The sequence below is a fragment of the Hippocampus bargibanti genome, linkage group LG04 (genome assembly GCF_051943395.1).
Source record: "Hippocampus bargibanti isolate YZ-2025 linkage group LG04, ASM5194339v1, whole genome shotgun sequence".
Classification (NCBI taxonomy): Eukaryota; Metazoa; Chordata; class Actinopteri; order Syngnathiformes; family Syngnathidae; genus Hippocampus; species Hippocampus bargibanti.
The window spans coordinates 864,286-880,869 of NC_142737.1; the positions used below are offsets into that span (position 1 = coordinate 864,286).

Consider the following 16,584-nt stretch of genomic DNA (forward strand, 5'->3'; position numbering starts at 1 on the left):
TATTTCATGCGCCTTTATATATCTAACAGCTAGCTAGCCAGATAGATAGCTCATAGCTAGCTAGCTCAATAGCTAGCCAGCTATACAGGTAGCCAGCTAGATAGCTAATGGATAGCAAATAGATAGCTTGCTAGGTAGCCAGCTAGATAGCTAGCTAGCTAGATAAACATCTTAGCATGTATTTGTTTTATTTGCAAAATATAGGAAGTGTGATGGAATACAAATACAAAAAAAAAAATAATAATTCCAAGTTAGCTTAGTAACGTGACTTCCTGTACACTTTTAGCGACGCTTTAAGGGCGATTGATAATAATATTACACACATTACACAGACACTGTTCCATCCACCTTGTTTCAAAAAATATATATAGTGTCGCCGACTCACTTTCGGTCTTCCGTGTTGGATGTCGGGTGTCGCATCTCCATCAAGGCGGCGCCGAATTTCTACGAGCACATATGACAAGCCAGTCAAATCATATTCCGCTGTTGGTAGACATTTTGAAAAAATTATATCAAAATATATATATTATATTATATTATATATATTATTATATATATATTTTTGATATGTAGAATTTAATTGAACATCGGGTAACCCCCCCCCCCCCCCCCACACACACACCCCCCCCCCCAAAAAAAAAGGGAGTATCGATGGCTATCGGCATAGTCAGTTAGTACATAAAGGACAACCGACACCATTTTTTTTGTTTCCTAACTGACATTAGAAAAACGTTTTATAGCATCTAAAATACTCAAAACACACAGATTGATATTTTTAGTCAAATGCAAAACAACAATAAAAAGGAAGTTCAAGTGTCCCAAAACTGCCACAAAATGAGCTCGCAACTGGGCAGATCCAGAAAGTCCCGCCCCCGATGTTTGTGACGTCACGCAAGGATACTCCTTCACAAACTGCCTTGCTCCAGAATCAAAACAATGGCTTCAGAAAATTGAGATTCGGAGAGAAGATGATTTCTTGTTCCTCATCCAGTTATGAATAGGATTCAAATAGTTCTGAAGAGGAAAGCATACATGTTTGCAATCGATGAAAGAAGTCCTTCCGTATCAATTCCAGCCGTCTGGACTCCAATGTAGCGTCCCAGAAAATGCACAAGATGGCGCACACGCTCCATTGGAAATGGGCTGATTTGTCCGCTGGGAATTAGTGTCAACTTATATATATATATATATATATATATATATATATATATATATATATATATATATATATATATATATATATATATATATATAATGTTGTTGTTTTGTTTTACTTTGTTTTTGTTTTTTTTCACTTTTTTTTGCTTTTTCCCCCAGCTGATATTAACTCATTCCTGAATTTGTTCGGGTTTGTTTTTTTCTTGTTTGGGTGGCGATAAAGCACTGGCCAGTCCTCTGGTAATGTTTACCCCTTCCACAAGGGGCAGCCTTTCCCTTTTTTCCATGTTAGCGCTTTGTACCAGCTTCAGTTGTTGTTAAAGCGCTATATCAACCAATATGTACGTATTATATTTTGTACACGCACCCTCATTTCAAGCTCATATAACTCCAGACCCATATCATTTAGGAATTAACAGTTTTTTTTCCTGATAAAAGAAAAGTGTAAGGTTTCTTCCGCTCGCTGCATTGCATGTTTATGTCGTCCTAAAACTCAATATTCTGTGGGTCTTGCAATTTGAGTGACAATGACAAAAACCTTGGCACTGGAGCGGACATATTTTTTTGCACATCGTCCGGCAGTGAATGAGTTTAAAAACAAAACAAAACAAAACAAAACAAAACAAAACAAAACAGTGAGTTGACACATTTTGTTTTGTGGCGGAATATTTTTGACACCATGGCGACGAGGTCAAAAGTGAAAGGTCAATGAGGAAGCTGACCTCCCCGTTTTCAGGTGGGTCGCCGTTACCGAAGGTGCTGGTCACCACCAGGACTAGCGTCTCGTGCTCCAGGTCCACCACGTCGTAGTCGTCCATGGACATCACCTGGACAAAGACAAAAAAAAAACACAAAAAAAAAACAAAAAACAAAGGGAACAAATCAGTTGCGTGTTTGCTTTCATTTAGCTGATCCACTGCTGAAAAGGATGGCTTTGATCCTCTGAACTGCTTCATGTCACAACGAGGGTACAGCAAGTGCTGAAGAATGAATGACTTTCTGTGTCCTTGTGTTGTCATATTATTTATTTATTATTATTTTTTTACTTCAAGATGGCGCTTAAAAATTAAATGTATTATTATTATTATTATTATTATTATATAGCTGGCTAGCTTTCTAGCTAGCTAGCCATCAGCTATCAATTAGCTAGCTAGCTCTCTCTGAGTAACTTCCGGGGTGAGTGAATGCTGGCGCGTGTGGCTGCCGCTGCTCACCCACAGAAAAACTGATCCTGTGACTGTAAAGTGACCTTGATAGTTTTGAAAGGCGCTTAACAATTAAATGTATTATTATTATTATTATTATTATTATTATTATTATTATTATTATTATTATAAACGGCCTCAACTAAGAGTGCGGTTTTTTTTCGTGCACACCCGCAGTCTTCCCGCCACGCACCCACACATGCGCTTTCCTCTCCGTCTCATTTTTTTTTTGTTATTCATCGAGGACAAAGAAGCAAAATTGAGTTTTGAAGAACAGGATGACGCAATCGGCTGGCAAGAGCATCTTCTTACCTTGGCGTCAAAAGCGTGTTTGAAGATTTCGCACAAGGTCTTGGCGTAATCCTGAGACTTGCCCGTCTCGGTGGCGAAGAGGATGGTGGCCTTCACCCGCTTGGCCATGGCGGCGCCCATCAGCTTGGCAGAGAACTTCACCGCCCTGGCGACATCAAAGCCAAAACGACGTGTTTTTTTTTTTTTGCCAGAGAATGAAAAATGAAGAAACATTTTGTCGAAATAATAATAATACATTTCATTTATAAGCACCTTTCAAAACTCTCAAGGTCACTTTTCACTCACAGGTTTTTCTGTGGGTGAGCAGCGGCAGCCACGCGCAGCCAGCGTTCACTCGACCCAGTAACTCAAATACATAGAAAGCTAGCTAGCTAAGAGATAGACAGATAGACAACTCACTATATAACTAATAGATAGCCAGCCAGATAGCTAGCTTGTCAAAGATGACAGTTTAACAGGCTGTGTCTGTTCACCTCAGATTGACCCCAGGTTTTCTGTGCTTCCATTGTGGGCCTTGTGCTCGTTGGCCAACTAAGCATGGGACTTTTAAATATGAGAACTTCTGATTGGTGTGGTGCTTCGGCAGCAGCTGGAGCTGTAACAAAGCACTAACACCTAGTAGGCTATCTATTTGCGATCAATTTGCTATGCATTTGCTATCTCGCTGTCTATCTATTTGCTATCTATTATCTAGCTACATAGTTGGCTATCTATTTGCTATCCATTTGCTATCTATTTGCTATCTGGCTAGCTATCTATCTAAGTCGCTGGCTATTTATTGGCTATATGGCTACCTAGCTAGCTATCTATTTGCTATTTATTAGCTGTCTGGCTAGCTCGCTATGTAGCTGGCTATTTACTAGCTATATCAGAATCAGAATCAGAATCATTTTTATTGCCAAGTATGTAGGACACAAAAGGAATTTGTTTCCGGTAGAACACGCTGCACTAGTATCGTTGTCAAAAAAACTGCTAAGTGGCACTATACAGTTCCATTTTGGCTACTGTTATATGGCTATCTAGCTAGTTAGCTAGCTATCTATTTGCTATTTATTAGCTGTCTGGCTAGTTAGCTATGTAGCTGGCTATTTATTAGCTATATGGCTATCTAGCTAGTTAGCTAACTATCTATCTGGCTATCTATTAGCTATATGTTAGCTATTTCTATTTTTGAGTTTCTTCTGGGTTGAGTGAATGCTGGCACATGTATTATTATTATTATTATTATTATTATTATTATTATTATTATTATTATTATTATTCTGTCTATTCACTAAGATCATTCCTGCCATTTTCTCCTGAGGGATTTCTGTTATTTATTATTTTTTTGGGTCCAATTCAACTCTGACTCGTCGCAGAATGTTTTGCAAGCGTCCACGCCAACACCGAAGTCGCTGAAAGAAACAGGCATGTGTTCAGACGCCCCTTCGTCTCTTCCCCGCCGCACTTGTTGGCGGCGAACGAAAGCGCAAGCGAGGGCCCGAAAGCAATCAAAGGCGCACTCGGGAATTGGCGCTTGATTGGAAAAGACGTCTTGTCTTTGTGTCCTTTTGAGAAAATTCCATTTGTCTCGCTCACAAAAGATTCATTTGAATGGAACGGTGTGGTGCGCACACACGGTCGATTGCTGTGCGAGTGTGAAATGCTGGCTGGCTTGCCAAGATTGTAATAAACGTTGCCGGCCTGCTAGCGCGTTGCGGTGCCAGGCGTAGAATTAAAATGTTTAAAATGGAGGTCGTGGTCGTAAGTTGAGCTGGTCGTAAGTCGGATGTTAGCTGTAAATTACATTTAGTAAAAAACATCAAAATAAAATTATAACAGAGTAAATAAGGTTCAAATTAAGTATATCATTAACAATGGAGTATAGAATTAACAATAATATAATTATATCAACATAAGCTATCGAGCTGGCTAGTTAGCTATCTATTAGCTATCTGGCTGGCTCGCTATCTAGCTAGATGACTATTAGCTATCTAGCGAGCTTTCTATCTATTTGAGTTACTTCCGGGTTGAGTAAACGCTGGCGCGTGTGGCTGCCGCTGCTCACGCACAGTATTACTAATCCTATGTTGCCTAAGCAGGCTAGCAAGCGTATGAACGATCCAAATTGAACCTCAAACCACCATATCGGTTAATACTGATGAGGTGATACGGGTGGAAGTGGGGCAATCAGGCCAGTCGTTAGTCAGAACAACAGGAACAATCAGTGGAGCTGCAGGGAGTAGTCCTCTGCTCCCCCCAACCTGAGAGCAGGGACCTATTGTAGCGGAGTCCGGCACGCCATGTTTGGACAGTAGAGATATATATATAGGGCCGAAACTACCGGTAAGAGTTTAGTTTGCGAAACGTCCCACACCTTCAAAGAAGTACAGATGACGGCTGATGAAACCTTTTCACCGATGGACCACTCCTGTACGACTGAGAGCTGACACAGACGGTCATTGATGTAGTTGCCTCTTGATGCTATCCGAGTGAAGTTGCCGTGATAATACCCTCACTCACACTGTCCCCTGCTAGCTGCTTTTTTGTGAATCCAAATCAACAGAAGTTTTTCAATCTCTTCTATGTCCTGGTTGACTTAGCATACTGGACTAAAAAAAGGTGAACATGACGCCAGTATGCCGTACATTATTTGAAATGATAAAAAAAAAAAAGAAATGCAGACAGCTATACTGCGCATGCTAACCCATAACGTCACTTGATCAGATGTCAGCTCTTATCGACCGAAAAAATGGCCCGTTCTGGTTTTCTCGTCAAACTTTTGCCTCAACGTCCCACTCAAAAGAAAATAAGATTAACGCCGCACGCATCATCGCCTCATACCGGAACAATCCCGTTTGTGTACTCCGATGCGAGGCGCTGACTATGATTCAGTCAGTCCCTGCGGGAGGGTTTGCAAAGGAAAAGGAGGAATGCTAATCCCACTTTTGTTTTGGGGGGGGGGTGCGCTAGTCCGTGCTAGTTCTTCCAGAAAATGGCCTGGAGTAATTGGTAAGATGGCCGATTAGCGTTGTAGCACGAACCTCGCGTGGATTGCTGGTTTTTGTTTGTTTTCGACGTGGGATTTCTGACATTACATGGATACCAGTGGATGCGCCGGAAGGTTCTCTGCAGAAGAACTGCGCGCCGTTTTTAGTGCGCCGTTAGTCCAAATGAATAACCCATCTGCAGCTTCTCGACTGATTTTTCGAGACACAAACAAAATTGTCACCATGATAACACCAAGACTCACTGAAACGTTTAAAAAATCTTTCAACTGACGACCAGCTCAACTTAAAAAAAGGTGTGTCATATACATCGGAATTTGTTTATTTTTGAAGTTGAGCTGGTTGTAAGTTGGATGTTGCCTGTATATGGAAAAGGTTAGAAAATACACCATTCATTAGGCAGTGCGCCTTATACTCTGGTGTGCCATATACACCGGAATTGTTTAATTTTTTTTAAGTTGAGCTGGTCGTAAGTTGGATGTTACCTGTCTATGGAAATAGTTGGAAAATACACCATTCATTGGGGGGTGCGCCTTATGAATAATGTATTTTCTAACTTTTTCCATAACAGCTTAACTTAAAAAATAAAAAATTCCGGTGTATATGGAACACCAGAGTATAAGGCGCACCGCCCAATGAATGGTGTATTTTCTAACTTTTTCCATATACAGGCAACATCCAACTTACGTCCAGCTCGACTGACGACCACCCATACTTACAACCACGACTTCCATACCCAATTTTTCAAATTTTAATGATATCGCTGGCACTGCAACGCGCTAGCAGGCCAGCAACGTGTATGACAATTTCGGCAAGCCAGCCGACATGTCACACTCGCACAGCAATCGACGGTGTGATGGCACCAGAGGGAGGAGTTTGCGAGTCATTTAGCATCCGATTCTCTATTCAACATTTGGAATGGATTTCGACTTATGACCGTTTGGTCGGAACGGAACTCGGTTGTAAGTTGGATGCTACCTGTATAAGGGGCACTGGAGTATAAGGCACACCTTCAATGAATGAAAAAAAGTTTTCCAAATAGAATACAGTGATACCTTGGCTTACGAACTTAATTGGTTCCCAGACAGTGTAATGTGTAAGTGTGTGAGTGTGTAAGGCGAAAAGTGTGTACCCCAAAAATGAATTTTCCATAGGAAACCATTAAAATGAGAATAATCCGTTCCCAGATCTGTGTCTTTGTGTTGTCATGTTATTTGTTATGTTTTTTTTTTTTAGTTTATTTTTCCAGACGCCTCAAAATGATACGGAAGGACTTCTTTAATCGAATCGAATTAATAAACATTTATGCTTTCCTCTTCAGAACTATTTGAATCATATTCATAACTGGATGAGTAACAAGAAAGCATCTTCTCCCAATCTGAAGCCATTGTTTGGATTCTGGAGCAAGGCAAGACGTGACGTCACGAACAAGGGGGCGGGACCTTCTGAAACTCGCCATTTCCAGGGTCATTTTGAAGTAGTTTTGGGACACTAACTCATTTTTATTGGTGTTGGAATTTGACAAAAATAATATCAGCCTGCGTGTTTTGGCTATTTTAGATGCTATCAAACAAAAAAATGGCGTCGGTTGTCCTTTAAACGTCAGTAATGCCGACGGACGAGGTCAACGTTTCAATTTTTTTGGGGTCATTTTGGGATTTTGACCGTGAAATTGGGCTCTTTGGAAATGGGGGACAACCGGACGAGCACTCACTTGGCCAGTTTCTTGAATCCGATGGCTCTCTTCTTGGTGGGCGTCCCGTTGACCCCTTTCCACACGTAACTGTGCCACGGGTCCACCTGCGGCAAAACAAGAGAGGCGGCGGCGCACCTTTAGAGGAAAGTGCCGATTTCAAAGACTTGTCATGGGTATAAAGCCAGGATTAAGGTATCAAACCAGGTCCTGGTTGCCATCAAGACCCTCTTTGACGAGATTTTTCAGAATCTGGCGTTGCTCATAAATGCTTTTTTATTCTTCCTTATTACAATACAAAACATGCTAATTTATATAGCGCTTTCATAAATTCTGCAGCTGTAACAAAGAGCTTCACAAAATCGTCAACACAAAGCAAAATAATAAACAACAGGAACGTTATAAAACATGGACAGTTGTGCAATCTTAACAGCTCTCCCCATGTACTCGATGAATTTAGAGTACAAGACAAACACTTTCGATCTATTTGAGTTATTCCGGGTTGAGTGAAGGCTGGCTCGAGTGTTGCTATGTTTTAGCTAGCTAGCTAACTTTATATCTATTTGAGTTTTTCCGGATTGAGTGAACGCTGGCACGTGTGGCTGCCGCTGCTCACCCACAGAAAAACATATCCTGTGACTGTAAAGTGCTCGTGAGAGTTTTGAAAGGCGCTTATAAATGAAATGTATTATTATTATTATTATTACTTTGTCACCTCAAGCAGTTCTAGATGAAAGAGGAGAGGATGAAAGTCTCCTTTTCACCAGTGGATCAGTGACATCATGGTGGAATGTGCGCGTCTGCTACAAGCTAAGTTTTGAAACCAAACACTGACAAAAATGACATAGTCTCACATCTCCTGTCCCACATAAATCCGCTTCAATTCCAAGCCGCGATAGGTTGAATACTCGCAAGTCTATGAACTTGTGGTGTACCTCAAGGTTCCATTTTAGGTCCTTTATTGTTCAATTCATTTAATATGCTTTCTCTGGGTGAATTTACGTTGATAGTTAGCTGTACATCTGTCTCTCCAGATGGTACGAGTCCACCTGATCCTCTTTTGAGCTGCATTTTAGACATTAGAACTTTTTTGGGGAGGGTTTTACGGGTAGCTTAGTGTTAGAACGGAGCTGTTTTTGAGTTGGTGTTTTTGAAAGTTAGGGTTGGAAAAGACTCACCTGATACTCAAAGGAGGGCGTGAGGCGGTAGTTGAGCATCTCCTGATGGAAGACGGGCGTGATGCTACCCGACATGGGCGGCACGATCCAAACCCAGTCGCCCGGGCAGCCGCCTCGCACGCGGTACTCGTTCTCCATGTGCTTCATGAATGACTCTGTGGCCGAGTGGTGGTCCACGATGGTCACTTTGCACACCTGAGAGGGAATAAATACCCTGAAAATCGTCCGGGGACGCAAAACTATCGGATTTCTGTTCCAGTACAAGTAGAGTAGAAAATCCGTGAAAATGACGGAGATGCCCATGCAAGTTGAATTAATAAACACCTTTAACTGATTTGGGCAGATGATCCATATCATTCTAGAGCCAGACGCGGGTTAACTTGAAGCACATTCTTAGAGGATGTCAAGTCAGCACAAGCTTCCACGCCCTTCAGAAGCATTTCTGGCTCTAAAACCTCAGTTTTGGAGCTGCATCAAGATTGGATGTAGTCAAAAAACCTTCTTGAGGCGGAACTTCAGAGTGCGGTCCGCATACTAGCAAGGACCAATAGATCAAAGCCGTTTTCCAAAGCGAATAAAGGAGGAGAGCATCTCAATCACCCAGAGCGTATTTAGTTGTTGAATTATTTGGAACATTGATGAGAAAACAGCCCTCAAAGGTCAAAACCCAAATCTCGAGATGCCTGAAAGAAATAGCACTGCCTGAAACATTTGCACATTGCGGCAAACGTCTGGTGTCAATCATCTGGTTTAAAAGCTCCACTGATCTCCACTTTGCAGATGAAAGACTGGCAGTCAAGACCATTCCATTATGGGTTCAGATTTCTCCACGTTAACTAAAGTCTTCATAACTGAGAAGAAGGAGGAGGCACCTGAAAACTGTAGAGTACGGCGATGTTAATCTCCACCAAAGCTTGGTCTTTCCACAAGGAGGAAGTCTTCCTGGTGTCTAAGGACATCTTTTTAGCGACATCCTATGGACAGACACAATCCACATTTGGTTTCCAATGTTCGAAACAACAATTATCATAAAATTCCAAAAGTCGACCTCCAGGATGTTGTAGCGGGAACTGTCGCAGAAGTCCCTGACACCGATCTCGGTGCCCATATACCAGCCGCTGAAGGGGCAGCCGGTGAACTCCAGTCCTCCGACCTCCAGGAGCATGTTGGAGACCGCGGGTAAGCTGTACCACTTTAAGTCCAGTTCCTTGAACCATTCGTACCTGGATACAGAAGCAGCATAAGCAGGCAAAACCTGTATTGAACTGAGATCGGAAGACCTTTAGAAGTCATGGACGAGTGAACTTGTCCTTGACGCCTAAAGGTCTTCTGATCTCAAGACCAAGAGACTATGTAGTCTCTTGATCTTGACTAGTCCTTGACTTCTAAAGGTCTTCCGATCTTAGTCGAACAACACCAAGAGTCTACGTAGTCTCTTGGTCCTTGAGGGGGAACTTCAGAGTGCGGTCCGCATACAAGCAAGGACCACTCAGATCAAAGCTACATAGTCTCTTGGTCTTGAGATCGGAAGACCTTGGTCTTGTTCGAGCGAGAGTCAATTCGTGGAGTTGGCGTCTGTCCAACATTTAACGATATATGACTGCCCGAGCCATGACTGATCATGTTGGAAGCCATCGAGGACCTCTTTGGAGGCTCACAGGAGGGGGTTTTACAAACGCGGTCTGGCGCTTTGGCGAGCGTCACAGTTACGTGAGGTAAAATCCGAACTTTGTTTCCAAACTTTTCTGTGACTATTCCCAATCATTTTCCAGCCCAAAAAAAGAATGGCTTCCCATTTAACGCACAATTGGCTTTAACGGGCGACCCTTCACGCCTCATTAGTCCGGTAAAAACCCAGTTGCCCGTCTGGCAAACGGGAGACCGCAGCCAAAAAAAGCATTAGAGCAAAAAAAAAGGCATTTTTTGCGCCGAACCGAAAGCCCGTTGCAAATTCCACTGGGAAATGGACGTTCGCTAGCCAAACTGCTATCTCAATTCCAATTGGCTGTGGTTGGACAATTTGAGATGAGTCAAAATAATGCAGGAAAATATGTAAGGCACTCACTTAGGGTGCGTGATGGGCACCTCCAGGACCAGGTCTTCGGGTATTTCGAAGAGTTCTGGATCGTTGCCATTGGCCTGCAGTAGGAGGGGCAGAACGTCGAAGCGACCTTTGGATGCCTTCCAGCCCAGCTGCGTGCAAATCTAACCAACAAGAGGGAAGAACATTGATAACGCAAGTGTCAGGTTTTTCTTCTCCGTTGATTTGATCTACGAGCCTCCAGAGTCGATTTGAAATATCATTCATTCAGGATTACCGTTTAGCCATCCAGAAGAAGGAATCTCAAACAGCCGTTTGAGAATTGGGTCGCTAATCTTGCACTGGATAAAACAGCCCCGTGTAATATTGCAGCTAAAAAAAGGGTGCGCACCTCGGTGAATTCCACATTGGCGGGGTCTCCCAGGATGCTCCCGTCGGGCTGCTTGTAACCGGCGTAGCGGATGAGCTGACTGTTCCAGACGCGGAAGTCGCGTTTGCCGTCTGTCCTTTGTGGGAAGATGGTAATGGCCGACCTGGAATGACAACATAAATTAATGTATACATTAATATATCCATCCATCCATCCATCCATCCTGGTTTGATAGCCTTTTGCATCATGTGTACAGATGAGTTGTGCGGGTTATTTGTGGAACCTGAACAAAAGTGTGAGAGTGTGAGAATAGCTGCTGGGTTCTTGACCAGTCACGTGGCTTTAACCGAAGATGCCATTTTGTTTTTTGGAGAACGGCCTTACTCTCTCTCTGTCTGTAACCCCATGCCCCACTGCTGCGTTCTCGACCAATCACGTGGCTTTAACCGAAGACTGGAGGACAACAACAGTGGCCACCATTTTCTTTTTGGGAGAACGGGCTCGTTCGCAAACGACACATCACTCATTGTGGCAGCTCCGTTTGTATCCCGAAAAATAGTTTGTCTGCCAAGGTCAAATTGTCATCAATGTAACGTTCGTAAGCCGAAATGTTCGTAAGCCAAGGGCTTCGTAAACCGAGGTCTCACTGTACTGCGAAGTTGCTCATCGAGACGGATGAATCAGGAAACCCCCCCCCCGACACGGACAGAGCAGATGGTTAAAAACAAAATGGATTCCCATGAAGTGCAACTGGCGACTCGTGTGGAACGGAGATGCGCCGCTTATCAAAGCAAGTCATCCCTTCCCGAAGGTCAGGTCGCGTCGGCTCACGAGCGTGACGCGGCGTCGAGTGGAGATGAAGTGTCACATGTGATTACAAGTCATTGCATCGAGAGCTACCGACGGACGGATGGACGCTAGCTGGATGGATATTAGGTGCGTTGAAAAAAATATATAATACATTCTACCAAATTTTACCTGAGGTTGCCCTTGTTGGTGGCGTACTTGATGTGGTTGCAAATGTAGTTGTACATTCCGTGAGCTGTTGTGCAGTCCCTTGCGTCAAAAACCTAAGAAAGAGAACGTCTGTGTAAGCTCTCAGTCGTACAGGAGTGGTCCATCGATGAGAAGGATTCTTCAGCCGTCATCTGTACTTTTTTTGAAGGTGTCGGACGTTTCGCTTCTTATCCAAGAGGCTTCGTCAGCGTACAATTTTTTTTTGCTGGTATCATTATCATTGTTATTGTTGAATGAGTTAAAAAAGATGAAATTGACCTTGTTTACTTTTTATGTGTCTATTTTCAAATTTGCCATGGGACACACGCTTGGACCCCCCCGACTTCAACCCCACCGAGGCAACCAAAACGCTCACTGGCACCTGCAATTTGGACCACTGGATCCTCCCCACGCAACGGGCGGCGTTCCTCCAGGCGTGCTTGGCTCCGTAGATGAGCTCCGTGTCTTTGAGCTGGTACGTCCCCGAGGCTTCGATCTCCTTGGTGACCTCCTCCAGGCGGTCCGCGTGAGCCTTTGAACTGTACCTGTATCGCGCAAAACGAAAACCGGGTGAGGTCAAAAGTTGCACGAGGGGAATTTCAACGAACCAATCAGATTCTCCGATCAATGCAGTGGAAAAAAAAAAATAGCCATTCCCGCGTGATTCCAAAGCCAGATGATTTTCATTTTGGAAAGAATCAATGCCAAGATAGTAGAACCCACACAGTATTAGATGGAGAATAAGAAGTTATCATATTTAAAAGTTTCATGCTGTTATATGCTTAGTCAACACGTGTGACTCGAATACACAATTGAAGCACAGACAACCTGGGGTCAATCTGGGGTCAACAGACACAGCAAGTTAAACTGTCATCTCCATCGAGGAGATCTGGCCTTGGAAAGAATTTAGGACTTGGGAAACTCCTTTATCACCGAAGCAATTTACGACTTGAAAGTCCTTCACAGGAAGAGCTCATTAGCCAGGTTACAAAAGACAATGTTTTATTGCTTACAGCTGTTCGTGCTTAGAACTCAAGAGGTGTGGTATTCTAATCAAGAAAACGATGTTTTACTAATGTGTCACTTTAATTTGCATCTACTCTCAATAAATAGCTTGGCAGAGGGCTGCAGAATTCAAGCGTCTGTCATGAATGGCTGCGTCTCCAGCCGGCAGTAAAGACAATCTTTCTGGGTTTGAGTCTTTGTCCACAGTGTCCGATCGAACATCTCTGACAGTATTTCACCTCATTAGCCCCCGAAAGAAAGCCCAGATACCAAGATACCAAAGGACTGAAAGTGAGGTGGACTTACCCGTTTTTGACATTGGAGGACCTAAAGAGTTAACAATGCAATCAATGGAAAATAAATTCAATGAAACCCTTTTTTTCACAAAGATTCTGTATTCATGTCGCATTTACACTGCTGCAAAATTCGGATTCAATCTGGATTCAATGACCAAGATCACCCCGGATCAGAAAAAGCCACTCTGAGAAAGTGATCTCTGTGCTTGTTCTGCGATAATTTTACCTTGTTCCTCATCAATTGTGTTCTGTTTAGCTGGGTTGATAGCTTTTTGTATCAAGTGTACAGATGGCTTGTGCGGGTCATTTGTGGAGCCTGATTGATGGGATGTTTTAACCTTGCAGTCTACACTCTGCCTTTGAACTATCAATAAAGTTGAAACGAGTCCAAATTTCATTGTGTTCTCTATCCATTTTCTCACTCTCTCTCTGTCGTCTGCCTAACTATTTTAATTTGCAGGTCTGTGTTTCTGTAAACCCACCGCCGCCTCACTGCTGCGTTCTTGACCAATCACGTGCAGCTTTAACCGAAGACTGGGGCGGGGAATAGGGGATAAAAATGAGTCGGCTGCCATTTTGTTGTTAGGAGAACGGGCTCGTTCGCGAACGACACATGACTCATTGTGGCGCTCCGTGTGGATCCTGAAAAATAGTTCGTATGCCAAGATTAAAATCTCGTGAATTTAACGTTCGTAAGACGAAAAGTTCGTTAGCCAAGGCGTCCGTAAGCTGAGAGCATTTTTAATGGTTTCCTATGGGAAATTAATGTTTGGAAGACAATTTTCGCCTTACACACACTTTCTGGGAAGCAATTAAGTTCGTAAACTGAGGTATCACTGTACCCAGCGATTAATGAAGTTTCTAGTGTGTCTGCCAGCATTTGCTGCTGTTGCAATATCGCAACTTCCAAAATGTACAACCCAGAGCTCCTTGAGACAATTTATGCAAAAAGCTATCCATTCCATCAAGCCATCAACAACCATCACAAAGGTAAATCAAAACAATGCCAGCAGTGCCATATAATTATAATACCATAGCACATTTATTATACATAAAATAAGGTGTATTTTATGTAGTTTTAAGGCTTAGAAAATTAGAAATTGATGTTTTATGGGGACCTGGGAACGGATTATTCTCATTTTAATGGTTTCATATGGGTAATTAATTTTTGGGATACACATTTTTCACCTTGCACACTCCGTCTGGGAACGAATTACATTCGTAAGCCAAGGTATCACCGTATAAGGGCAGATTATCTATCTGTTCTTTTGTGTTTTTGAAATGTGACTACGAGAGATTTCTGCCTCGGGCGACTTTATTTGGAGGCAATCTCAATTGCATGCGGTGCTTGACGCGCCATTTTATTTGAGTGACATTGAATTCATGAAATATGAGAGAGATATCAAGACTTTTATAACCTGGCCTGGATAGTTGCTGACGAATCCCGATGAACACTGGATGATTCCCAACAAGCCGATTTAGTCGTTCCTAACCCCGGACTCACCAGAGTGATTTCTTAACGTGTTCAGTTCTTGCCTTTTAATGGAGGTATAGTACTGGTCGATGAAGTCTGTGGCCAAGGTGAGGAGCTCCTCTTTGGGCCGCACTTCGTCCGGCTTGCGGGCATGTAGGTTGGGCATCATGATGGAACCCTGGCAAATGTTCTCGCCACATGTTGGCATCTGAAACGGAGAAAAAAAACAAAACATGGACAGGTCGCTCATTAAAGGACAACCGACGCCTCCGGACAAGTTGCGTCCATCATTTGTGCTTGAAATGACTTCTACTGAGCGTATTTGACAAAGATTCCAGCGCATATAGCTCGATTTTACGTTTTAAGACTGGCGCTGAATATTCCGGAAGTCTTGTTTTGGAGTGGGTGACGATTCCTGACGTGACATCACTATTTGATACTAGTTGACAAAAATTCCCAGGAGACAAATCAGCCCATTTCCACTAATGTATTTAAAATTGATTTATTTCTAATTTATTTGTGTATTTATTTTTGTTTTCGTTTATTGACTCATGTATTTATAATTTATCACTGCACTGTAAAGTGACCTTGAGAGTATTGAAAGGTGCTTATAAACGAAATGTATTATTATTATTATTATTATTATTATTATTGTATGTATTAGCTGGCTAGCTACCTAGTTATCTGTTTGCTATCTATTAGCTATCCATTAGCTCTCTAGCTGGCTCGCCAGCTATCTAGCTGGCTATTTATATGCTATCTATTAGCTTTCTGGCTGGCTATTTAGTTATCTAGCTGGCTATCGTTTAGCTATCTAGCTATCTCACTGGCTGGGTAGCTATCTATTAGCGACTGTAAAGTGACCTTGAGAGTTTTGAAAGGTGCTTATAAATGAAATGTATTATTATTACTGTATCTATTAGCTAGCTAGCTTTCCATCGATTTGAGTTACTTCCGGGTTGAGTGAACGCTGGCTCGTGTGGCTGCCGCTGTGTGACTGTAAAGTTTTGAAAGGCGCTTAGAAATGAAATGTATTATTATTATTATTATTATTATTAAAAAAAAGTTGATATATTCTTGTCAATTCCAATCTAACCGAAAGCCTGACGAAAGATACGCGACAGGCGATGAGTGACGTCGGCGCGCGCCGCACGACAACGTGTGTAAAATCCAGTCCAAGACGAAGACGAGCAAAGCGAACGAGGCCACTTGGATGAGCCTCACGTCAGCTGTCGTTCAGCCTCGTCACGCCAGACGATGACGGCCAAAATAAACCTGGCGGCGACGGAAGCCGCGCCAAACAAAACAAGGAAATTGAGCGCGCGCATCAACTTAGCGGATGTGTCAAGCCGTTCCTTCGCAGCCTGAATGATATTTACAGAATGTGCCATGTTGTCTTACCAAACAAGAAGAGCGGCTGACTGTATTTATCGGTGTGTAAAGCCAAAAGAAAAACCTTATGCAGTGATACCTTGGCTTACAAACCTAATTGGTTCCCACACAGAGTGTGTAAGGCGAAATGTGTGTATGCCAAAAAATAATTTCCCATAGGAAACCATTAAAATGAGAATAATCCGTTCCCAGGTCCCCATAAAAACATAAGTGTCTACTTTCTAATCCTTAAAGGGCAACCGACGTCACTTTTTTGTTTTTTAATTGACATCAGAAAAACGTTTTATCGCATCTAAAATACCCAAAACACGCAGTATGATATTTTTAGACAAATGCAAAACACTAATAAAATGAATGAAAGTGTCCAAAATCTGCAAAAAAACTGAGCTGCGAATTGGGCATTTTAAGAAAGTCCCGCCCCCAGTTTGTGACATCACGCCAAGACGTCTTGCATTGCTGGAGAATCAAAACAATGGC

The 16,584-nt window shown here is 42.6% G+C and overlaps 1 protein-coding gene across 9 annotated transcripts in view; it reads right to left on the reverse strand.

Annotated features, from left to right (window-relative positions):
• The window catches only part of nos1 (nitric oxide synthase 1 (neuronal)), a 60,535-nt gene that overhangs the window by 18,385 nt on the left and 25,566 nt on the right, over nucleotides 1-16,584 (reverse strand). For 7 of the 9 annotated variants that reach the window (XR_016114614.1, XM_088993408.1, XM_088993405.1 and 4 more), the window contains 13 exons: nucleotides 14,778-14,923; nucleotides 13,252-13,272; nucleotides 12,323-12,485; nucleotides 11,923-12,014; nucleotides 10,966-11,107; nucleotides 10,599-10,738; nucleotides 9,582-9,756; nucleotides 9,406-9,507; nucleotides 8,534-8,728; nucleotides 7,377-7,462; nucleotides 2,676-2,820; nucleotides 1,881-1,985; nucleotides 386-444 (listed from right to left, as the gene is read on the reverse strand). Coding sequence is in view for 8 of the 9 variants with exons in the window: in XM_088993408.1 (XP_088849534.1) it covers nucleotides 386-444; nucleotides 1,881-1,985; nucleotides 2,676-2,820; nucleotides 7,377-7,462; nucleotides 8,534-8,728; nucleotides 9,406-9,507; nucleotides 9,582-9,756; nucleotides 10,599-10,738; nucleotides 10,966-11,107; nucleotides 11,923-12,014; nucleotides 12,323-12,485; nucleotides 13,252-13,272; nucleotides 14,778-14,923 (1,571 nt within the window). In the remaining variant the exon portion in view is untranslated. The remainder of the gene's footprint in view (nucleotides 1-385; nucleotides 445-1,880; nucleotides 1,986-2,675; nucleotides 2,821-7,376; nucleotides 7,463-8,533; nucleotides 8,729-9,405; nucleotides 9,508-9,581; nucleotides 9,757-10,598; nucleotides 10,739-10,965; nucleotides 11,108-11,922; nucleotides 12,015-12,322; nucleotides 12,486-13,251; nucleotides 13,273-14,777; nucleotides 14,924-16,584) is intronic. The other 2 variants (XM_088993409.1, XM_088993407.1) reach the window with 1 other exon arrangement.